We start from the raw sequence: 25,260 nt of genomic DNA, 5'->3' as shown, positions 1-25,260 counted from the left end.
TCATCTTATCTTACTAGCGCGGTTGCGATTAAAAGTGGACTTTTTATAGTTTATAACGCGTGGTAACGCAGTATTAATTTGAAACAGCGCAATGAAGTTGCGGAGAATTTAAAACTATCTTGACGCAGCATAATTTTGTGATACACACGCACATCTGTGAGTTTTGCTTTTGTCAATACTCATAAAAATCGTTTCGATTTCGACCGAAAACCTAAAGACCAATCTGAAACATTGTCTTCGCTGAGGTCAGGGGTATATCCCAGTTTCTGAACGTCACTGAGCTCTGGGACTTTTTGCAGGGAATGCACGGTTGTAATGATTGAGGGATCATCAACTTGTCCACAAACGGTACTGACTTCCTATTTCAGAAAAAAAACAAAACACACCAGAGGTCGATGTGCAAGGAGAAACACAGACACAGCTGTCACGTCCCTCATGTTAACAGGAGACAGTCTCTCTCATACCCCAGACCATCAGAATCCAATTTTGACTTCCTCCCACGTTAAATCCCATTGCTAGATTATATATTTTAACCTGATGTTACAACGAATGTGTTACACAGCAGTTATTCCTGTTATACTAACATGCACTAGGCAGAAAATGCTACTTTCCGGGAGTCCTCGGAAGAATGTTTTCGTTGCCAGACAGTACTTGAGTTCCTAAACTAAACCATCTGGGGTGGGGGGAGGTGGGGGGTGAGATGTGAAAATAAATAAACAAATCCCATTGCTTCATTTCAGGAGGTGATCTGGGAGAGAGGCGTTCTTTGGAACACAACACGTGTTGGAAACGAGGAAGTAACACACACCCGGGGGCTGGTGTGGTGACGGATTGTATCCGTTAATTTGACAGGAAGTAATCGCACTGGCCCGGGCTAGTCGTAGGAGCCGGTTTTAGCCCAGGGTCCGGCTGAGTGGCGCCTGGGTGGGTGTGTGTGTGTGTGTGTGTGCGCTGGTCGCGCTGTCACCGCCAGGAAGCGGTGCTGGTTGTGGTGCTGGGTGGTTTGGGGGGGAGTCAGGGGGAAATGCTTCTCCGATGATGGCGGATGGACAGGGAGACGGTGCTGAACTCGGGCTGCATGTTCCGCAGCTTCCCCTGGCCAACTCTACTGGCATCCCCCCCGAAGATCAGCCCGTCTCGAACGGGAATGGGAAAGGTCCGGAGCCCGAGCGACCAGCCGGCAGCTGTGGGACTGCAGAGGCGAAGCAGAATGCCAATCCCCGGAGTAGCATCATCAAGGTAATGAGAACCCATTCTAACCCACATTCATTGACTTTGCATTATCTCGGCTGCTCTCCAGTGTGGCAGCGGCTGCCGTGGTGTTTCCACAGTTTTTTTTATGTTTTCTCAATGAAAATGCCTTTCCACAAATATTTACATCTTCCCCGGAGACGATTGTTTCATTTTTTGAAAGTAATGCTATCTAAACAAACCCCGGTGTTGATGTTGAGGGGACAGGAGAGCACCAACTGTACCCACCCAGAACAGAGGTGGTGGTGGGGGTGGGGGGGGGGGGCGAGTCTGTCTAATCCAAGCCAACTGTGTAGGTTGGGGAGATACCCAGCAGCACTGCCCTTGAGTGTGTGTCTGACAGCGAGCGATGACAGGAATTGAACATCGCAGCAACTACAATGATGATTTAAGAGTGCTAGGAGCTTGTTTATCTCTCGTCAGTTGCGCGCTCCTTAGGGAGTGCCGTTATTTTGCTGTTTGGTAGATCTTTTTGCTGATACATCAAACGAGAATCAGTTTATTCTGAAGAGCAGCGCATTTAAACTTTCCATCCTAAAGAGTGAGAGAGAAAAACAGCGTCACTCAGAGATGATGTTATGAGTAGCAATTGGTTCGGAATTGGTTCCGATGACAGGGACACATCGGCTGCTTGGGATCGAAGGGTTTTAAAACCTTTCCTAACGTTGCTTGTTCTTAACTGGCGAACAAATCTTTGCCTCTCCCGTGTTATAGAAAAATGCATTGCCCCGACTGCACCTTTCATCAAAGTATTAGGCTGTTTCCTGAATACTAACAGTGAGTTGATTAAACTTGCCATTCCGTTGAAAGATAAATCCGCAGCGCTGGGGCCAGACCCAAACTGACCGCTATATTGGTCAGTTCCTTTACTGGTCAGTGCATTGAGTATAGGAGTTGGGCGATGTTGTGGCTATACCGAACATTGGTTAGACCACTTTTGGAATACTTCATTCAATTCTGGTCTTCTTGCCATGGGAAGGATGTTGTGAAACTTGAAAGGGCTCAGAAAAAAAATTACAAGGATGTTGTCAGGCTGGAGGGTTTGATCTGTAGGGTGGAGCTGAATAGGTGGGACTGTTTTCTTGGAGCATTAGGGGCTGAGGGCAGACCTTATAGAAGATTATAAAATCACGAGGGGCATGGATAGGGTAAATACTCAAGGTCTTTTCCCCAGGCCATAGGTTTAAGGTGATGGGGACAGATTTAAAAGGGAACTAAGGGGCAACATTTTCACACAGAGGGTGGTGCATGTGTGGAATGAGCTGCCAGAGGAAGTGGTGGAGGCTGGTACAATTATAACATTTAAAAGGCATCTGGATGGGTATATGAATAGGAAGGGGTGAGAGGGATATGAACCAAATGCTGGTGAGTGGAACAAAAACAGAAGTTGCTGGAAAAGTTCAGCAGGTCTGGCAGCATCTTGGAGAAAATAAAATCAGAGTTTATGTTTCGGGTCCAGTGACCCTTCCTTGCCCTGATTTTTCCTTCACAGATGCTGCCAGACCTGCTGGGCTTTTCCAGCAACTTCTGTTTTAGTTCCTGATATACAGCATCCACAGTTCTTTTTAGTTTTTATTTACTGGTAAATGGGTCTAGAATAATTTAGGATATCCAGGTGGCATTGATGAGTTGGACTGAAGGGTCTGTTTCTATACTGTCCATTTATATGATTCTCTATTTTAAGCTGACACTTTATTAGTTTGCCTGAGGGGTGAAATGAACAATGCACGTTATGCCAAAACATGTGACTGCCTCTCAAAAATAAACTTGCTGTGGAATTCATCCCTTCCTCTCACTCTGCTCTTCCAGTGATGTAAGTCAAGCCCCTTTATAAAATCTTCTTCACACTGTAATCATTTAGTACAAATTGTCACATCATTATCAGCCAACTAATTGCTCCATTATAGATATCATCTGCATTGCCAAGTTCAATCAGCAGGGTGTTGAGCTGGAATGCATGTTTTAGACTTTGAATTTACATGTACTGTGTTTCTCAAACCTCACTGTGTTTTTGGGAGAAAACATGTTGAAGAGTTTAACCACGTTACAAAGGGTAAGTATTTTTATTCTTTGCAACTGAGTCTTAAATTTGTATGAACTATAAGGAATTCGTCAACTCCATATTAGGATATGAAGATGTGTTCTCTCATGTGGTCAATTTTTTCTGCTCTGTAATCACAGCCTTGGTTTTCTCCATTTATCATTCATGCTCCATGGCAATGAGATGGCCATTACTGAAAATTCTTACGTTTTTTGGCATGGGTTGGTAAGAATTTTTGCAAAGCAATTAACATCATGTTCAGCATCTTTTGCCAGTGCAGGCATTCTAAGCAGTTAAACTGGCGTATGTCGTTAGTGTAGTTAGTGACTGGAAACAATTACTTACAACCTATCTGATTAAAATATGTATGTAACACTTCTGCATTCTTCCTAACCTTCAGCATAAACTTCATTTTTATTTGTACACTGGGCTGTTTTCTTTAATGTTTAGTAACTAGTCATAATCCTAGAGTTATGCAGCATGGGAACAGACACTTCGTCCATGCTGAAGAGATATCCTAAACTGATCTAGTTCCATTTGCCAGTATTTGGCCCATATCCTACACAAGCCTTCCTATTCAAACACCCATCCCGATGTCTTTCAAATGTTGTAATTGTACCATTCCCCTCCACCTCCTCTGGCAGCTCATTCCATAGACACACCACCCTCTGTGTGATAAGGTTGCCCCTTAAGTACCTTTTAATTCTTTCCCTTCTCACCTTAAACCTATTCCCTACAGTTTTGGAGATCCCTGCCCTGGGAAGAAGACCTTGGCTATCCACCCTGTCCATGCCCCTCATGATTTTATAAACCTCAAGAGATCACCTGTCAGTGTCTGACCCTCCAAGGAAAATATTCAGCCTGTCCGTACAGGTCAAACCTTCCAATCCTGGTAACATCCGTGTAAAGGGGTTGAAATTGTATCAGAGATAATGGGAACTGCAGATGCTGGAGAATCCAAGATAATAAAGTGTGGAGCTGGATGAACACAGCAGGCCAAGCAGCATCTCAGGAGCACAAAAGCTGACGTTTCGGCCCTAGACCCTTCATCAGAGAGGGGGATGGGGTGAGTGTTCTGGAATAAATAGGGAGAGAGGGGGAGGCAGACCGAAGATGGAGAGAAAAGAAGATAGGTGGAGAGGAGAGTATAGGTGGGGGGGTAGGGAGGGGATAGGTCAGTCCAGGGAAGACGGACAGGTCAAGGAGGTGGGATGAGGTTAGTAGGTAGGAGATGGAGGTGCGGCTTGAGGTGGGAGGAAGGGATGGGTGAGAGGAAGAACAGGTTAGGGAGGCAGAGACAGGTTGGACTGGTTTTGGGATGCAGTGGGTGGGGGGGAAAGGCTGGGCTGGTTGTGTGGTGCAGTGGGGGGAGGGGACGAATTGGGCTGGTTTTGGGATGCGGTGGGGGAAGGGGCGATTTCCATATTAAGCTTTCCATATTAAGCAGAGGTTCACCTGCACATCTGCCAATGTGGTATACTGTATCCATTGTACCCGATGTGGCTTCCTCTACATTGGGGAAACCAAGCGGAGGCTTGGGGACCGCTTTGCAGAACACCTCTGCTCGGTTCGCAATAAACAACTGCACCTCCCAGTCGCGAACCATTTCAACTCCCCCTCCCATTCTTTAGATGACATGTCCATCATGGGCCTCCTGCAGCTCCACAATGATGCCACCCGAAGGTTGCAGGAACAGCAACTCATATTCCGCTTGGGAACCCTGCAACCCAATGGTATCAATGTGGATTTCACCAGCTTCAAAATCTCCCCTTCCCCCACCGCACCCCAAAACCAGCCCAGTTCATCCCCTCACCCCACTGCACCACACAACCAGCCCAGCTCTTCCCCTCACCCCACTGCATCCCAAAACCAGCTCAGCCTGTCTCTGCCTCCCTAACCTGTTCTTCCTGTCACCCCAAGCCGCAACTCCATTTCCTACCTACTAACCTCATCCCACCTCCTTGACCTGTCCGTCTTCCCTGGACTGACCTAACCCCTCCCTACCTCCCCACCTATACTCTCCTCTCCACCTATCTTCTTTTCTCTCCATCTTCGGTCCGCCTCCGCCTCTCTCCCTATATATTCCAGAACCCTCTCCCCATCCCCCTCTCTGATGAAGGGTCTAGGCCCGAAACGTCAGCTTTTGTGCTCCTGAGATGCTGCTTGGCCTGCTGTGTTCATCCAGCTTCACACTTTATTATCTAACATCCATGTAAATTTTTTTCTGAAATCTTTCACGTTTCACATTATCTTTCCTACAGCAGGGTGACAGGAATTGAATATTGTATTCCAAAAGTGGTGTCACCAATGTCCTGCACAGTCGCAACATTGGTGACTCCTGAGATACTGAAGCAGTCCGTGTGCAAATGCAACAAAACCTGGATAATATCCAGGCTTGGGCTGACAAGTGGCAAATGACATTTGTGCCACACGAAAGCCAGGATATGGCTACCACCAATAAGAGACAATCTAACTGCCACACCTTGACATTCAATGGTGTTACAATCACTGAATTCCCCACTATCAATATCCTGGGGGTTATCATTAACCAGAAACTCAATTGGACTAACCACATAAGCACAGTGGCTGCAAGTGTAAATCAGAAGCTGGGAATACTGTGGCGAGTAACTCACTTCCTGACTCCCCAAAGCCTGTCCACCATATGCAAGGCACAAGTCAGGAGTGTGATGGAATACTCCCCACTTGCCTGGATGGGTACAGCTCCAACAACACTCAAGAAGCTTGACACCATCCAGGACAAAGCAGCCCGCTTGATTGGCACTATATCCACAGGCATCCATTCCCTCCTCCATGCTCCGTGACAGCAGTGCGTACAATTGAAAAGATGCACTGCAGAAATTCGCCAAAGATCCTCAGACAGTACCTTCCAAACCCACGACCTCTTTCATCTAGAAAGACAAGGGGACAGCAGATATGTGGGAACTCCACCATCTTCAAGTTCCCCTCTAGGCCACCCGCTTGGAAATATATTGCCGTTCCTGGATCACAATTCTCGAATTCCCTCCCTAATAGCATTGTGGGTCAATCCACAGCAGGTGGACTGCAGCAGTTCAAGAAGGCAGCTCGCCACCATCTTCCCAAGGGCAACTAGGGATGGGTAAGAAATGCCGGCCAGCCGGCGACACCCACATCCCATAAAAGAGTCAAAAAAAAACATGACACCCCAACTCTTGTACTCAATTTACTGACCAATAATGGCACACATGCCAAACATCTTCTTCACCACCCAATGACTCGACTTTCATGGAAGCATGCACCTGCACCTCTAGGTCCCTTTGTTCCGCAACAGTCCTTACAGCCAAACCATTAACTGTCTAAGTCCTGCCCTGATTTGCCTTAGCAACATGCAACAGTTCACATTTATTTAAATTAAATTCCATTTTCCACTCCCTCGGCTCATTGGCCCCTCTAATCAAGGTCCTGTTGCACTCTTTGATAAGCTTCTCCACTGTCCACTATACCACCAATTTTGGTGGCATCTGCAGACTTACTAACCATACCTCTTATATTCACATCCAAATCATTTATTTACATGATGAAAAGCATTGCACCCAACACCGATCCTTGCAGCACACCATTGGTTGCAGGCCTCCAGTCCGAAAAGCAACTCTCTACCACCACACTTCGCCTCTCACCTTCAATAACTTTTCCTTCAATTCTTCCCACTTTCTCCAAATCCAGGGGGTGGCCATGGATATTCGCATGGATCCCAGCTGTGCCTACCACAGTTTATTGGTCATGTTATGTTGCACAGCCCCTCTTCAGTACGTACACTGGTACTGTTCCCCAACTCTTCCACTGTTACACCGATGACTGCATTGGTGCTGCATCCTGCACCCAGGCTGAACTGAAGCATTTCATCGACTTCGCTAATAACTTCCACCTCGCCCTCAAATTCACTTGGTTAATCTAAGATACCTCCCTCCCATTTCTTGACCTCTCCGTTTCCATTTCTAGTGACAGTTTACAGACCAACAGTTATTATAAACCCACAGACTCCCATAGCTACGTAGACTACACCTCCCCTCAACCTTTACCCTGCAACAGCTCAATCCAATCTTTCCAACTCCTCTGTCTCCAATGCATCTGCTCTGACAAGGAGATGTTCGACACCCAAGCATCCCAGATGTCTTCCTATTTCAAACAAAGTGCCTTTCCTTCATGTCATCCTGACAGCCCTCTACCATTCCTCCTCCGTTCCCCACTCCACAGCTCTAACCACCCCATCCCAAACATAATAAAGATAGGGTACCCCTTGTCCTCACTTTCCACCACACAAACCTCCGCATCCAAAGAATCATCCTCAAACACTTCCACCAACTCCCATTACACTCCATCGTCCAGAACATCTTCCATGCCCACCCCTCCCTGCCTTCCGAAAGGACCACTCCCTTCACAACTCCTTAGTTTGCATTACACTCCACCAACCACAGCAACCTGCCCAGTAACTTCCCATGTAACTGTAAAAGATGCACACATCTGTCCACACACCACCTCCCTCACCTCCATACAGGGTCCCAAACAGTCCTTGCAAGTGAGGCAAAACTTTACCTGCATCTCCTCCAACCGAGTCTATTACATCCGGTACTCCCAATGTGGTCTTTGTCAGTGAGATCGAACGTAGACTAGGTGACTGTTTCACCAAGCGTCTTCACCTGCCCCATCCCCCGTTCCCTCCCCCTTCCCCTCCGACATGCCTGTCCTCAGCCTCCTCCAGCGTTGCAGCGATTCAGAACGCAAATTTGAGGAACACCACCTTACCCTCTGCCTGGGCACCCTACAGTCTGGAAGACTCAACGTTGAGTTCTCAAATTTCAAGTAACCTTCCCACACATCCCTTGGGTCCCATTCCAGCTCCGCTTCCTCCCGTCCATTCCACCTACCAACCCTCCCTTCGGGCCACCAACCAGATTCACCCCTCCCATTGACTAATCAGGTCATACCTACTGCTGGTGCCCACCTATCACTAACATTCCACTACCCTCCACCCACCTCTAAATCTGACAGTCCCCATACCCTCAAAATCCAGTCCTGAAGAAGGGTAATACCTGGAACATTGACTTCTCCTTTCCTCCAGATGCTGCCTGGCCTCCTGTGTTCTTTCAGCCTCCTGTTTGTCTACCTTGGATTCCAGCATCTGCGGTGTTTTTGTCTCTAACTTAGCTGATCAAACTCTGAAGTCACTGATCACACCCAGCTGTGTCGTTCTGATATTTTGTGGTCTGTACAGTGCAGAATGAAAGCAAGCGTTTCATTTTCTAAACAGGTTGCGTTTTGTTGTAAAAAAAGTCTTATCAGGGAAACTTACACCTGACCTAACAGAGGTTAGAGATAACAAGATGTAGAGCTGGATGAACACAGCAGGCCAAGCAGCTTCAGAGGAGCAGGAAGGCTGATTTTTTGGGCCTAACAGAGGTTATATTATTTTATGTTTCTGTTGGACAATGCAGCAAATTGGGAAATACAATCACGACAGCTTTTCACTTAGCACGAGGGAAAATGACTTGTTGTGATGAAACTGGTAAAATGAAATTGAAAAAGTGCTGGGAACACATAGCAAGTCAGATACCATCTGCACAAAAAAGGCAGATTAATTTGGGTGTGAATCTCAGCAGAAGTGCAACTGAAATCTTAACCCATCTCTCTGCCAGCTGCTGTTCAAGTTGCTGGGCATTTCCAACATTTTCAGTATCTATATGATGAAGATTGTGGGGGATTTTTCCTGCAGAAACAACTGCATTGTGTCTCTTTTAAAACCGCACTGTTCCGAAAGTGGCATACACGTGACTGTTACTATTTTGATGTCTGGTTTGACTTTTTGGGAGATTTCGGTTCAGAAAAGCTTCGGCAGCTTTTAATTCTATACAGACCTCTGTGAGAGACTGACAACTTTTAACAGAAAGGGATTCCATTTGCCAACCGAAAGCAAACCATTGAACAAGATTTTACTGTTCGAAACTTTTATTGTGACAATCTAATGAAGTTCAAAATACAACAAACTTTAAGAATTTGCTCTTAAATGAATGTCACAGAAAAATAAATACTTCCTTCACCAAAGCACATGGGTCATTTCAAGATTTGTTTAAAAAAGACAGAAACTTGAGCAGTTGAGAATTACATTTTAACTGGCAAAGTATGAGTAAACACTTAATTTCCAAACTTATGCATAAGTTCCAAGTATTATCAGCTTTCTGTGGAGAAATAAGAGCTTCCTCAGAGAAGATGACAATGAGAGAAGTATAACTGTAATTACTGTGGCTTTAGAACTTTAAAAAAAGTGCTTCTTTAATGCTCAGATTTGGCTGGAATGAGTGGTCACTTTGCTTGTGCTGGTAATCTAATCAGAATCCAATCATTACCTGGGATATTTGTGTCTCATTTGCTTTTAATGAAAATGGCTGTACTTGTGTTTTTCGGTGTCCATGTACACAGATCCTTGAAAGTTGCCATCCAGGTTGACAGGGCTGTTAAGAAGGCATACAGTGTTTTAGCTTTTATTAATAGAGGGATCGAGTTCTGGAACCAAGAGGTTATGGTGAAGCTGTACAAAACTCTGGTGTGGCCGCACTTGGAGTATTGCATACAGTTCTGGTCACCGCATTATAAGAAGGATGTGGAAGCTTTGGAAAGGGTGCAGAGGAGCTTTACTAGGATGTTGCCTGGTATGGAGGGAAGGCCTTACAAGGAAAGGCTGAGGGACTTGAGGCTGTTTTCATGAGAGAAGAAGGAGGTTGAGAGGTGACTTAATTGAAACATATAAAATAATCAGAGGGTTAGATAGGGTGGATAGGGAGAGTCTTTTTCCTAGGATGGTGACGGCGAGCGTGAGGGGGCATAGCTTTAAATTGAGGGGTGAAAGATATAGGACAGATGTCAGAGGTAGTTTCTTTACTCAGAGAGTAGTAAGGGAATGGAACGCTTTGCCTGCAACGGTAGTAGATTCACCAACTTTAGGTACATTTAAGTTGTCATTGGATAAGCATATGGACGTACATGGAATAGTGTAGGTTAGATGGGCTTGAGATCGGTATGACAGGTTGGCACAACATCGAGGGCCGAAGGGCCTGTACTGTGCTGTAATGTTCTATGTTCTATGTTAACTCTCCTGCAAAGAAACATCTTGCAGTCCTTCATACTGCAGTGAATTATTTCAAAATTCAGCAATTGTTTTTAGACAGCTCTGTAGTGCACAGCAATGTTCCACAAAAGCAGTAATGCCAATGTGTAGTTAATTTACTTTTGGTGGTGCCAGTTGAGGGAGGCACATTGTCCAGGCCAGGGAAGAACTTTCTATGTGCAAGTAGCTAGCTGGATATAACTTTCAGACACACCTAATACAGTGGAATAAGCAGAGGGTTTGAGATCTGTTTGAAGGATAACATCATCAGTGCTGTCCTGGAGTGCAACCCGGATGCAACTACTGATGAGCTAATGCTGGACGTCTGTGGATAATGTAGCAGCATTTTAATGCCCATTTTCTTTACTTGTTGTCTCACATTATATCACAGATTCATGCCCTTGTTTTTATTTTTGGCTTTGCAAATTCAACAAAGAATGGTAATCAAGTGGTGAAACAAAGTTGCTGGAAAAGCTCAACAGATCTATAACAGCAAGCTGAAAGTTGGGAAGACTACTGGTGTCTGAGTATGACAAGACCAACCCCCTTTTCTCAAACAGTGTGAAGATTTATGCACTAAAGTGAGCTGTAATATACTTTATGATATCCAAGCACACTTTATGAAGGATGACTTTTTGTTGTGGTGAATTGGGAGGATCCTCTGAATACTTTGGCAGCTTGTTTTCGTCTGTTATATCCATAGCAGCTGTTAATGAAATACATATTTATTTGTTGTGAGAAGAGTCTGAGGAATATGATAAAGACTTGTATAAAAATAGAAAGTGCCGACAACATTCACCAGGTGGGGCAACTTGAGAATTGAGGAAGAGTCATGCTTGACTAGAAATGTTCATTCAGTTCCTCACTACACAGATGTTGACAGATCTGCTGAGATTCTTCAGCAGTTACTATATTTCAGTTTTCCAGCACCTGCAGTATTTTACTTTTATTCTTATGTTTGTGCGTGCTTATTCTCTATGCTAGGTTAGGGAAAATATTTAGGAAACAATTTTATTAGTGCAACGTGAAAGACCGAGTCACAGTACAATTCAAAAGTCCTTCCTTTACACATCCTGAAACTGGATCATCTCGCTGAGAGTTTCTACTCTTTCATCAACTCTATTAAGGTTAAATATCTTGTGTTCTCCATCAGTTACATTGCTGTAGATTACTTCATGTATTGAAATATCAAACCAGTCATTGAACAATTTCAGCCAATACAGAAGTGCAACATTTTTATTAAATATGGATATATGCAACTGAAACCTGACTAGGTCAGCTTGGCATTATTATGCAGGCTCAGACTTTGTCAAATCCTTATGGACAGTTGTGATAATCTCATGATTAAAGAAATTTCATATTTAATTACTTCAGTTAACAATATTTTTTAATTTATTTCTTTTAAAAATTCTGTGTATCTTTCATTGAACACATTAGACATAAAGAAACGAAGCATCATGATTTATAATTATAAGTGCAAAGCATGTATGCTCATGAATCATTCTTATTTCATTGCAACAAATGTTCAGAACATGGGACATTCATTTCACACTTAATGTCAGCTGTAAAAATTGATTTTGAAGCACCAACTTTGCTTTTGTAGCTTGTGATGCTGTCTGAAGTGAAAGGTTATTTTAATGCCTTAAGATCATTTTCACATTGCAGTTGTGCACCCAACAACATTGCACAATACAATGTTAACTTAAGACTCTCTTGTACATTTCCAAGCAATGGATAACAAAGGCCGGCATGAGTTAGGAGTGAGCTACTCTAAATGACGGTGGCATCAGCATTTAAATGGATGCAATGGTAAATCTCACAGTTCAACTTCTTTGGCTTTTCATTGAATCCCCAATAATGTGGAAGCAGGTTATTTGGCCCATTGAGTCCATGTCAACCCTTGAAAAACATTTCACATAGACACACCCATCTATCCTGTCCCTGCATTTCCCATGGCAAATCCACCTAACCTGTACATCTTTGGACTGTGCGAGGAAACAGGAGCACCCAGAGGAAACCCACACAGACATGTGGAGGATGTGCAAACTTCACATAAACAGTTGTCTGAAGTTGAAGTTGAACGCGGGTTCCTGGTGCTGTGAGGCAGCAGTGCTAACCACCAAACCACCCTTTCATTATAACAGGGGTGGATTATAAAGGCAGGGAAGATTTGTTATAACTACGGGCATTGGTGAGACTGCAACTAGAGCACTGTTTATGGCTTTGGCCTCTGCACTTAATTTATTTGCATTTGAAGCAATTCAGTGAAAATGCACTAAGCTGATTTTTGGGGTGAATAAGTTGTCTTATGAGGAAAGGTTAACCATGATGGACCTATACACATTGCAGTCTAGAAGAATGAGAGGTAATCCTAATATAAGAATATAAAAAGTAGGAGCAGCAATAGGCGTTTCAACCCCTCTACCCTGCTGCATTACTTAGTACAAATATGATTGATCTCATTCTTGGACTCAGCTCCACTTCCCTGCTCCTTCCTCATAACTCTTTAACCCATTATTAATTGAAAATTTATCAATCCTTAAATTTATTCAATCCTGGCATCCAGACAAGTTATTCCTCTTCATTTGTGTTTTATACCTGCCACCCCTTAGCCTAACACTATGATCTCTTGTTCTAGCTTGGCCCACAATCTTATTGAGGTGGATTATTCTGAAGGGCCTTGAAAGGTAGAACTGAAGGGAATTTTCACTTCATGGGGGACTCTGTAGTTAGTGGGGTTTTTTTTAAGAAAAGAATCTACCTTTTCTTCTTTGAGGGTGGAATCTTTGGAATTCTGTTCCAGAGAAGGCTGATATAGTTTGATTTTTGATCTACAAGAGTCACCTGGGGCTGGTAGATAACTGGTGCTAAGACCACAACCTTGGTGTATTTATTTTATTTGTAACACCACAATCACAGCTATTATTTTCTTAAGGCTTGAGGAGTTGAATGACTTTTGCCTGTTTCAGTCGCTTTGATATTCTCATCATTAGGATTTTTGAATTTTGAGTTGTTTCTTGGATCCTGTGTAAACTTGTAAACATGAGACATGCTGCTACTGGAATCGGGAGCACATGAGAAAGGAAGAGCTTTCTCTGCAGAGGAATGTATGTAATTTCCTGTAGCTAGCTGATCTCCTCTGACCGGACAGCAAAGAATGGAATTTAATGTTCCTGGTGGGGAATCTGGAAATCCCACAGAAATCCTCATTAGTCTCCAGGTAGGTCTGACAGAATTACATACCCATCAGGCACCTAACTCCAAGAACCTTCCGCTAATCAGAGTCTAGATGGTCTCCATTACCCATCATGTCACTGAAAGCTGCTAATGCCCCCACCAGAAGCTAAGGATCGATGACCAAGCCAGACCACAGGTGAATGGGTAAGAGGGTCACAGGCAGATTTTTAGGAGGATGGATGTGTGCGTAGTTGGGGGGCATGGTTGGTGTGCCAGCTTGTGGATTGCGCTGTTCTTTCTGTGCTGCATCTCTCGATCAGGCACTCAGTTCGGGCAAAAGAGGCACCCTACTGTCCTCGAATAAATTGAAACAGAGATGCACGGATGCTGGAGATCTGAAACAGAAACAGAAATTGGTGGAGAAACTCAGCAGGTCTGCCAGCATCTATGGAGAGAAAGCAGAGTTCAAGTTTTGAGTCCAGTGACCCTCCTTCAGAACTCTATTGTCCCCTGGGATGAAATCTGCCAGAGTTTCACTTTCCCTGACCTACCCCTGGTTGAATACCAGTGGGTTTCAATTAGCAACAAGCATGGTAAACTCTCCATAAACCTTTCCACCTCAGACTTAATAGAATGCAAGTAAGAAGACAGTCGAGCCCCTGCCCAATTTAATGCCCACTTGCGTTCTTAAACCACTGTCAGGGAATGGGAGGGGGATGGGGGCGGCTGGCATTGAATTTCACCCAAGATGTAAAACTCACATGTAAACTTGGTGAAGATGATTCAATCATAGTGTTCAGTCATAATTTAAAATAAATACATTCTTTTGAAAAATGAAATTATCTTCTGCATATATAAAAGCTATAATGACAACGACACAGCAACATTATAATAATGGCAACATACTTGTTGCATAATCATACTGTGTTATTGGAACCAAAAATAAATTTGGAGAAAAATTGGCACAGTTGTGCTATTTTGGGACAAATGTAATTTTCCCCTTCTGTGATCAATCATTCTAAAAAGAAAATGTGCTTTTTTGTCTTCCATTCATTCAGTCTCCTTATTGTAACTGTTCACTCGAGCTGTTATTTTATGTCTCATTTAAAGAAATTACTGAAGTGTTGTGCTTGACAATGAAAGACTGGAACCTGGCCAATCTGCTATGACACACTGTGTAATTTGATATTTGAGCTGAGCGAGTGTATGTTGCTCAAGGGAACTGCTGATGATTAACTGGCCAACCTGAAGGGAGAGACCAATAAAATACTTATTATCCTGCAGGCACTTTCTCTTGTGTGTGTGTTGGTGCTAACTGGACAGGCAGCAGGAAACTCACTACTCCTGAAGGGCTGAAGGGCAGCTGAGCGAGTCAAACAGAGTCTCTGTTCTTCCCTGCAACAATTGCTTGAAAGTACCTTCGGAGAGATGTTGGCTGAGGTCAGAATTGAACTGGATAACGGTGCTCATTGTGTTCAGAAAGCCTGCTAAGCATGGACAATTGGCTAACTTAGGCAAGGGTTCCTTGAACATACCTCAAGAAGCAAGTCAACCACCATCACTTTAACAACAATTAAGGATCGGCAATAAGTGCTGGCCCTGTGTAAATGTAAATAAGGTGCCAGTGCCTTTAGGAGAATAGAAAGAAAAAGAGAGAACTGCACCGTCATGTTGCCAGGATTGGAGGGTTTGAGGAATAGGGATAGGCTGAATAGGCTTGGGCTATTTTCTGTTGGAGGCTGAGGGGTGGCCCAGGGTACTCCAGGGTAGTGGAGTCCAAAACTAGAAGGCTAATGTGAGAGGGGAAAGAGCTAAAAGGGGCCTAAGGGACAACTTTTTCATACAGAGAGTGATGTGTGTGTGGAATGAGCTACCTGGGGAAGTGGTGGAGACAATACAGTTACAGTATTTATAAAGCATCTGGATGGGTACATGAATAGGAAGAGTTTAGGGGCATGTGGGTCAAACACTGGCAAATGGGACCAGATTAATTTGGGATATCTGGTCAGCATGGACAAGTTGGACTGAAGGGTCTGTTTCCATGCGGTATATCTCCATGATTTGATGACTGTGTGAACTCCTCCAAATATTTGTACATAGCGGTGTGTGTATGTAAAGTAAAATAGATGTGACAGTGATTCATAACATTTTATTGGGTGTCAATCATTAATCAGCATTAGATTTCCAGGTCTGTCACACTGACTACAGTGCATGTGCAGTATGTGGGCAGGAGTGAAACCAGGTACTCAGTGTGAGACAAAATCATTTATCTGTAAAAATGATTCCATTTCACAAAGCAGTGTTTGTGCTTTGCAGACTCATGAGCCTGGCTTCGTTTCGGAAAGAAAGCTTGTGTTCTATTCTTCAGCAGAACTACTCATATTTGGTACAGCACTTGAATTTTGACAGAATGCTACCACAGTCCTATGTTTCCTAACTAGGTTAGGATAAAATATCCCTATGTAGGCAATTATATTGAATGACATGTTAATGGAAGTAAATGGAGTTCATCTAAGATGCCAGTTAGGTAAAAGGATTTATCTCAACAAAATAAGTAGTGGGTAGAGTACTTAGTAGTATAATGTTGTGCCAGATCTCAACAGCTGTAGTATTGAATGAGAAACTTATTTTAAAGGATCCAAATGAGCCCAACAGTTGCCGATCCTAATGGGCATCATTTCAAGAACAGACCCTTAGAACGAGGTTTTTGTACATAACACGAGGGTGAAAGACAGACAGTGTGCAAATAGCTGACAGATATATTTTAAAATGCGAACACTGTTGAGAACCAAAAGTGAGCTGAAAGCCTAGGTCTAAATTGACTTCTCAAGAACTTCAGTACTTTGTGAAATGGAACTTGCCAAAACACACTGTAAACATAGTGCTTGCTGTGAGCCTCAAACTGCACTGATCCATGTTGGAAATGGGAGAGGCTGTGTTTCCTAAAGCATACGGATCATGCTTACAAGATTCTGCGTGAAAAAGCTCAGAATAATTGGAAGTATTTATCCACCCCTGCCTTTTCCCTCTTGTCTAATGTTACTGCAGACATTGGGCTGATCCAATTCATATCTTGGTCGGTCATTTGCCATATTTGTCCCTCGTTGTCTACTCTTCACTTTCATAAAACTCCACAGGCCAATTCACGAATATTGTGATTGAATTTTGCACTGACTAACTGATCTCCCCTGGCTTTGCTCATTACAAGTGAGGGGAAATGCTATATTTATAGCAACACGACAATTACCATCAGTGTTATGAGAAAATCTCTTAGGAATTAAGTTTGGAGGAATCACATAATGTGTAAGTCTTTATTATACAGACAGCCTGCAACTCATCAAAACACTCAGTACAGGATACTCAGATCTGTAAAGCTCGTTTTTAATAAGATTATTTCAACAAGTTAGTAAGCGATCATGATTTCTTTTAGATTAAAATTTTTGCAGAATTTATGATAGGATGTTTGTAGCTTATTGCCTGTCAATTCCTGCACTGATGATACACAGGCAGAAGCACATTATACCCATGCACACTATATACAAGTACATACACATGCTCTGTGCACTTCTGAATACAAGAGGTTTCCGATGTGATCAAAAACCATTATAGCTCTTGTAATCATTGAGCTATTTGAGTATTTTCATTTACTTTCCTGAAATAAATTACACAGTAACTTCTTTTGTTCAAATCCACTGTGAGTTTGTGCCTGTTGTGACTCAGATTTTAATCATGATGTAATGCCCTTTGCATTGACCCAGATTGGGGGTTTAGATTTGGCAGGTCTGGATTAAGGATTAAAATTTTGTATAGTGCTTTCCCAGTCAATTCCGACCTCAAATTTGATGTTTTGATAATTTACGTCTTTAATATAAGAAGATTTTAAAAAGCATAAAACTCTAGAAAAGCTTTGTAAATTAGTCAATATCTGCATTAAACTGACAAATTATTGTTTGAAGTACCATCCTTCTGCACTGTTCTGATGAAAAGTGGAATCTAAAACCTTAATCTGTCTTCTAACCCCACAGTCACTAACTGACAAGCTAATGGTTTTCATCCTCTTCCATTTTTGTTTCAAATCTCCTGCAAAAACATTTATTTTAAAAACATAATTTAGTGTTTTTGAGGTTCAGCTGCTCTGTAAATGCAGTGCTCAATATAAATCCATTGGATTATTTTAAGAGGAGGATAGTTGTGGTTTTTTTTCAAGATGTCTTCTTTGCTGGTCATTGATTGAATGAAAAGAGCACTAAGTGGATTAAACTTGTCAAGAATGGCCAACCTTTCCAGGTCAGCTCACAATGAGCCATCTAAGGGACACGCTGTCCATTTTATGAGCAGTGACTGGGTTCAACAGACTGTAGGATGCCATATTTTCCTGGAGACAAAATGGCATCAAGAATCTGAAATGTGTGAAATTTGCAGGCTTTAGGACAAAGTGTTGTCCATCTGAAAGAAAGTCTACTTAAAAGTAGCAACAAGAGTGGTTAGATTTGAAAACAATGTGGTGTTTCCATTGCCCACTCCCAGCAAAAAAAGGGCATTAAAATCACACAATCATATGCTAGGAACAAGAGTTTTTTTAAAAAATGCTAGCAAGATTGCCATTCAGTTCTGAAGCAGTGTCATATTGGACTTGAAATGCTAACTCTTTTTCTATCACCATAATACTGCCAGACCTGCTGCGTTTTACAAAATAGACTGATAATGGTTAAACAGGAGAGGGGAGAAAAAAAAAGATGGATATCGGAATACATGCAATGTACCTACACAGATAGCACTGATAAAATAATAAAAGCAAGTCCAAAAGCAATTTTTTTGTTTTTATTTCTGATCTCCAGCATCTGCATTACTTTGCTTCTGATTAGCTAAATTGCTTTCACAAATTGGAAGCACATTTGTCTTGGGTCAGAGTAATGCCTCAGTTTATGTTCTCTCAAGGTTATGAAGTGTCATTTACTTTTCAGTAAACACTTGGTGAATACACATGAACGCTGATAAAGTACCATTTTGGACATTAAACAGCAAAAAATAGTTAACAACGTAATGGGATAGTGTTGACAAAGAATAATCAAATCTAAACGTGGACGTTTTTACAGTTGTTGCATGCAACAGTTGAGGTAGATTCTGACACTACTGAGAGCAAGATAACACTCAAAGTGGAATTGAACAGCCTGTGAATATAGACTTTATTACAGGAAAAACTGATAGTTTTGAAGACTTGTGATTCTCATCTTGGATCGCAGATAACATTAATAAATGCCTAAAACTTTAATTTTGAAGATTGAGGTCACCTGAAACCCTGAGTGAGATTGCAAGGATGTAATTACTTTTGGACTTGCTTTTATTATATTATTAGTGTTATCTGTGCGGCTTCATTACATGTACTCCAATATCTATCACTTTCTGCCTTCTCCTGTTTAACCATTGTCAGTCTATTTTGTAAACGTTGGTGTGAGTGAGGACGGTGGAAAGCACCAACACTATAAATTTAGATCCTAGGTAAAGATTCACATTTCAGTACTTCGGAAATATATATAGAGGCACAGGGGATTCCCAGTTACAATGAGCACAGCAATATTGTGTAAACGGTAGTTCTATTATTAAGTGTTCCACTGTCTTCAAGGTCAGAAATGCTGAATGGCTGATCCATCCCAGCTTCCTCCCCAGTATTGGAGATGCTAATCATCTGTGACTTTCATGGCTAAAGGCAATAGCAATGAAGACTTGTGCTCCAGAACTAGCCTCAACCTTAGCCAAGCAGTTCTACGTCATACACTTGCGCCTACTCAACAGTGTGGAAAGTTAGCCCATGATATTCCTGTCCACAAAAAAAGCAGGACTTATCCAATTACCATTCCATCAGCCTACGACTGATCACCACTAAAGCAGCCACTGAGAATACTATCTTAACAATAATCTTTGCACTGATGCTACATTTCACCAGACCCACTCAGCTCCAGATCTTATTTCAGTCTCCCTTTAAGCTGAGATCAATTCCAGAGATGAAATGGGGTGACCACCCTTGCCAGTAGGGAAGCATTTAAATGGAGTGTGGCATCAGTGACCCATAACAAAACTAGAAGTCATAGGGAAAGCTCTGCCATATCTGGCACAAAGGAGTACAGTTGCGGCTTTTGGAGATTGAGCATCTCAGTTCTAAGACATCATTGCCAGAATTCCTTATGAAAGCATCCTCAGCCCAACCACCTTCACTGCTTTGTCAATGACTTGGTCACCATCAGAATCAGAAGTGAGAATTTTCACTAATGATTTTTCAATATTCAGTACCACTTACCGTTCTTCAGATACTGAAGCAGTCCATATCTTTACGTAGCAAGACTTCAGATCACTTAGACTGATAAGTAGTTGGTAACAGTTGTGCCACAAAATACCAGGCAATGACCTTTTCTAGCAAGAGAGAATCTAATCCTCTCCTCTTGGGTGTCCAACATCTTTACCATCAAACCTATGATTCACCTTCCCAGATCCCTCTTAACAGAACATTAATTTTCAACAATTAACTGAACCCCTATCATCTGTGACTGTTTTGCAATGCAGAAGATGGGCTCACCAATAATGGCGATAGTTTTAAATGGAGTGACACTCCTCCTGCCTCAGCTATCCAGTCAATTTATGAGTGTACTTGAGAACCTACATTAGCCAATTTAGGGAGCTGATTTGTCCTTTAGAAGCTAAACCATTATGATATGCTTTATATAATATTTAGTCTTAACATTGTTTGACTGTAGCTTGCTGGTTTAATGTGTAGGATACTGATCCTCAATGGTAATGGTGGAAATGAAACTGAATTATTTAACTCTGCTAAATAAAGAAATTCATGTGTTTGGGTATGAAATTGTTTTTGTTTCTCCTTGTTCAACAAAGATTTGGGGAAGAAATGAAAATTATTTTAATTTGCTTCCTTTCAGAATTTTTAAAGGTAAAAACAGAATTATTAGATTGCCTGAGTGTTGCTTTTCGTTTGATGTACTTTGGAGCTACTTCATAGTGGTATCACCATTCACAAGCAAGCTGCTTTTTCTTAAAAACTCATTTACAGGGTGAGGATGTCGCCAGCTACACTAGAACACATTGCCTATCCCTAACTGCCCAGACAGCAGTTAAGATTCAACAGTGTTGCTGTGGGTTTGGAGTCACATGCAGGCCAGACCAGGTAACGATGACAGTTTCTTTCCCTGAAGGGCATTAGTGAACCAGATGAGGTTTTCTGACAATAGACAGTAGCTTCTTAGTCATTGTTAGACACTTCATTCCAGACTTTCTCTTAAGTTGAATTCAGTTCACCATCTGCCATGGTGGGATTTGAACCCAGATCCCCATAAAATTACCAAGGTCTGTGGTTTAACAGTCCAGCAATAATGCCACTGGGCCATCACTTCACCCTGACTTATGACCAACGTACCTCACCACCACTCACTAATTTCTATAGCTATTGCCTGTGTTGTAACTGCCTGCCTGGCATTAAGACCTGGATGAATCCAAATGTCTTCCAGTTAGCAAAACTGAAACCATTTTTAGCAATTTCATCTCAGATTGTTCAGAATTTAGCCCAGAAGGGTGATGCCTTGAGGTAGTGCTGAACCCTGAATTTTTACTTCTGAGCTTTCACTAAGGTTGTTTCCTTTCATCTGTACTACATCACCCATCTCCCTCACTGGCATCTGCCTTATCACTTGATAATGGGAACTGCAGATGCTGGAGAATCCTAGATAATGAAGGTCAGTTCACCTGGGCCATCTCCAGCACATCCCTCACCTTCCTGGACCTCTCAGTCTCCATCTCAGGCAACCAGCTTGTAACTGATGTCCATTTCAAGCCCACCGACTCCCTCAGCTACCTAGAATACACCTCCTCCCACCCACCCTCCTGCAAAAATTCCATCCCCTATTCCCAATTCCTCCGCCTCCACCGCATCTGCTCCCACGATGAGGCATTCCACTCCCGCACATCCCAGATGTCCAAGTTCTTCAAGGACCGCAACTTTCCCCCCACAGTGGTCGAGAGCGCCCTTGCCCGCGTCTCCCGTATTTCCCGCAACACATCCCTCACACCCTGCCCCCGCCACAACCGCCCAAAGAGGATCCCCCTCATTCTCACACATGACCCCACCAACCTCCGGATACAACGCATCATCCTCCAACACTTCCGCCATCTACAATCCGACCCCACCACCCAAGACATTTTTTCATCCCCATCCCTGTCTGCTTTCCGGAGAGACCACTCTCTCCGTGACTCCCTTGTTCGCTCCACACTGCCCTCCAACCCCACCACACCCGGCACCTTCCCCTGCAACCGCAGGAAATGCTACACTTGCCCCCACACCTCCTCCCTCACCCCTATCCCAGGCCCCAAGATGACTTTCCACATTAAGCAGAGGTTCACCTGCACATCTGCCAATGTGGTAGACTGCATCCACTGTACCCGGTGTGGCTTCCTCTACATTGGGGAAACCAAGCAGAGGCTTGGGGACCGCTTTGCAGAACACCTCCGCTCGGTTCGCAATAAAAACTGCACCTCCCAGTCGCAAACCATTTCCACTCCCCCTCCCATTCTTTAGATGACATGTCCATCATGGGCCTCCTGCAGTGCCACAATGATGCCACCCGAAGGTTGCAGGAACAGCAAGTCATATCCGCTTGGCAACCCTGCAGCCCAATGGTATCAATGTGGACTTCACCAGCTTCAAAATCTCCCCTTCCCCCACCGCATCCCAAAACCAGCCCAGTTCGTCCCCTCCCCCCACTGCACCACACAACCACCTCAGCTCTTCCCCTCCACCCACTGCATCCCAAAACCAGTCCAACCTGTCTCTGCCTCCCTAACCTGTTCTTCCTCTCACCCATCCCTTCCTCCCACCCCAAGCCGCACCTCCATCTCCTACCTACTAACCTCATCCCACCTCCTTGACCTGTCCGTCTTCCCTGGACTGACCTATCCCCTCCCTACCTCCCCACCTATACTCTCCTCTCCACCTATCTTCTTTTCTCTCTGTCTTCAGTCCGCCTCCCCCTCTCTCCCTATTTATTCCAGAACCCTCACCCCATCCCCCTCTCTGATGAAGGGTCTACGCCCGAAACGTCAGCTTTTGTGCTCGTGAGATGCTGCTGGGCCTGCTGTGTTCATCCAGCCTCACATTTCATTGCCTTATCACTTTGCAGCTCACCTTTCCAGGCTCCCTGGTTGTGCCAGTCAAACTTCAAACCACCCAGAATGCCACAGCCAACGCTTTAGTTGTTTTCAACCCATTGTCACCATTGTCATGTGTTCCTTTGTGTTACCTGTGATCGTCATTTTCAACCAGTTCCTGTGCACACTTCTGTCCAGCTTGCTTCCAATTCTCGTGGACAATTGGCAGCTGATTTCCACAGCTTCAAAGACTTTTCTTCTTCATTTTCTCTTTCCCACCTCCATCCCTTTCTTCAGAAACTACCTGTGAGCTTTTTGCTCAACCTGGTGTTTTTTTCACTTTTGTTCCTTCCATTTTCTCACCCTCAAACCCAAAGTTCGGGGCCACAGGCAATGCAATCTGGAATAATTTCACTGAGGCCAGTATCCCGTTACCAAGTCATCCTTCATTTACACATGAACAGTCTTTGACTTTAGTACTGCCTCATTTAAAGACAGGTACCAAAGTATCAGTATCCCTGACACTGACACTCACCCTTTTTATATGTCAGGCAAGGCTACCTGATTGGATCAGATGTATAGCCCCAATCAGGGAACTAACATTCTATGAGGTCCCGCCAGGCTGATATCATTACAATCACTACACAGCCTATTGACCACACATACTGTAAGGCCTGGTATAGAGCAGTGAGACATTCCATTGCTTTTAGCAAGAACTGGAGAAATGTAAATTGTTGTTGTGGACCAAGTATTTGCCTCATTTGATCTGTTGAGGACTGTTGAACTTAATCAAGCTGTTGCTCGGTTGCAGTTTTTATACTAGCTTTTCATTGAGTAAATTAGCACTTATCTTCAGGAAGGACAGTTGTCTTTGAGTGGACTACATTAGCGTACACATATTGAAATATGTCAGCCGGTTAAATAAAAACCAAAAGAACTGCGAATGCTGTAGATCAGAAACAAAACAGAAGTTGCTGGAAAAGCTCAGCAGGTCTGGTAGCATCTGTGAAGAGAAATCAAAGTTAACATTTTGGGTACAGTGATCCTTCCTCAGCACATAAGTTGTTGTTGTGGCTGTGGTATGATTTCTTTGAATCCTCTTCACAGATGCTGCCAGACCTGCTGAGTTTTTACAGCAACTTCTCTTGTCTCTCAGCGGTTTCCTTGTTAATTTCACAGAATCACGGAATAACAGAACAGTGCAGCTTAGAAAGAGGCTATTCGGCCCAACAGGTCTGTGCTGACTCTTTCAAACAGCAATTCAGTTAGTTTCACATTCCTGCAATTTTTTCTTTTCTAGTATTTAACCAATTCCTTTATAACTTCTATTGAGTCTGTCCTCACCATGCTATCAGGCTGTCATTCCAAATCCTTGCTACAGGTATTTGTATTTCAGAAAAGCAAGGTTTTATTCAAGTTGTCTGCCATTGACATAGAATTCCCACAATGTGGAAGCAGGCCATTTGATCCTTTGAGTCTACACTAACCCTCCAAAGAGCTTCTCACCCAGACACACCCCTCTTCCCTACCTCTAATATCCTGCATTTTCTTTGGCTATTCCACCTAGCCTGGACATCCCTGAACACTCTGGGCGCCTGTTCATTTGTCACCATGTCAAGTCTATGCCATTTGGTTAGTGACCCTTCAGTCATCGAATACTGTATCAGAGATAATGGGAACTGCAGATGCTGGAGAACAAACCTAAGCTATTGCTCGGCCTGTTGTGTTCATCCAGCCCCACACTTTGTTCTCTCAGTCATTGAATACTGTTTTTCTTTATTATGGTATCTGAGCCTACCCATTGTTGAGACAGCAAGTGATGGAGAAACTCAGCCGGTCTGGCAGCATTTATAGAGAGAGAAATTAAGTTACCATTTGATAATGAATATAATTCTTCTCTGGATGATGCAAGTACATGTTGTTGGGGCATGCACCATACTAAGGTTGAAATTGAGTTCTGTGGAGATTGTTCAGGATTTGTACACTATACAGTTCTAATCTGATCCTGCCATCATTACAGTTTGAAGCCTTGTAGCTTTGTTTTCCCAAGACCATTCCCTGAAGGTGAGGAAGGCTCAGCAAGTTGAAGAGAACTTTTATGGAAAGCAAATGGTTTCATGACAAACTCACTCTTGGATTTCCAACATTAGCTGCCTTTCTTTTTGTTGAAACTGAGAGATCCTGGAAAAGAATCAATTAACATAGGAGTTATTATTATTGTAGCAGTTAGTGGTTAGTAAGATTTATTGTACAATGTGTTATTCTTTTAACAGTGCAAATGCAAAATGGAAGCCGAGTTGGTGGGAACAGAATATTTAGAGTTTGGGAGTAATGAGAGAAGGTAAACTAACAGTGATAGGAATAGTGTCAATGAAGTAGTTGAAGGGTGACACAATTACCTGCAGTGAAGGAAGCAAATCTTTGCTCAGATCCACAAGTGATTTGTCTGACACTGTTCGAAGCTCGCTCTCTATTTAAGGACATGCTGAGTGAGTAAAATCCTCAC

The 25,260-nt window shown here is 43.2% G+C and overlaps 1 protein-coding gene across 1 annotated transcript in view; it reads left to right on the top strand.

Annotated features, from left to right (window-relative positions):
• The first annotated feature begins 704 nt into the window (after positions 1 to 704).
• The window catches only part of plcl5 (phospholipase C like 5), a 223,169-nt gene continuing 198,613 nt past the window's right edge, over positions 705 to 25,260 (top strand). The window contains exon 1 of the mRNA XM_048560787.2: positions 705 to 1,239. Coding sequence (XP_048416744.1) covers positions 1,036 to 1,239 — 204 coding nt within the window. The 5' untranslated portion in view covers positions 705 to 1,035. The remainder of the gene's footprint in view (positions 1,240 to 25,260) is intronic.

The sequence above is a fragment of the Stegostoma tigrinum genome, chromosome 31 (genome assembly GCF_030684315.1).
Source record: "Stegostoma tigrinum isolate sSteTig4 chromosome 31, sSteTig4.hap1, whole genome shotgun sequence".
Lineage (NCBI taxonomy): Eukaryota > Metazoa > Chordata > Chondrichthyes > Orectolobiformes > Stegostomatidae > Stegostoma > Stegostoma tigrinum.
The sequence above is the reverse complement of the archived record's forward strand: the minus strand, read 5'-3'. Positions and strand labels throughout refer to the sequence as shown.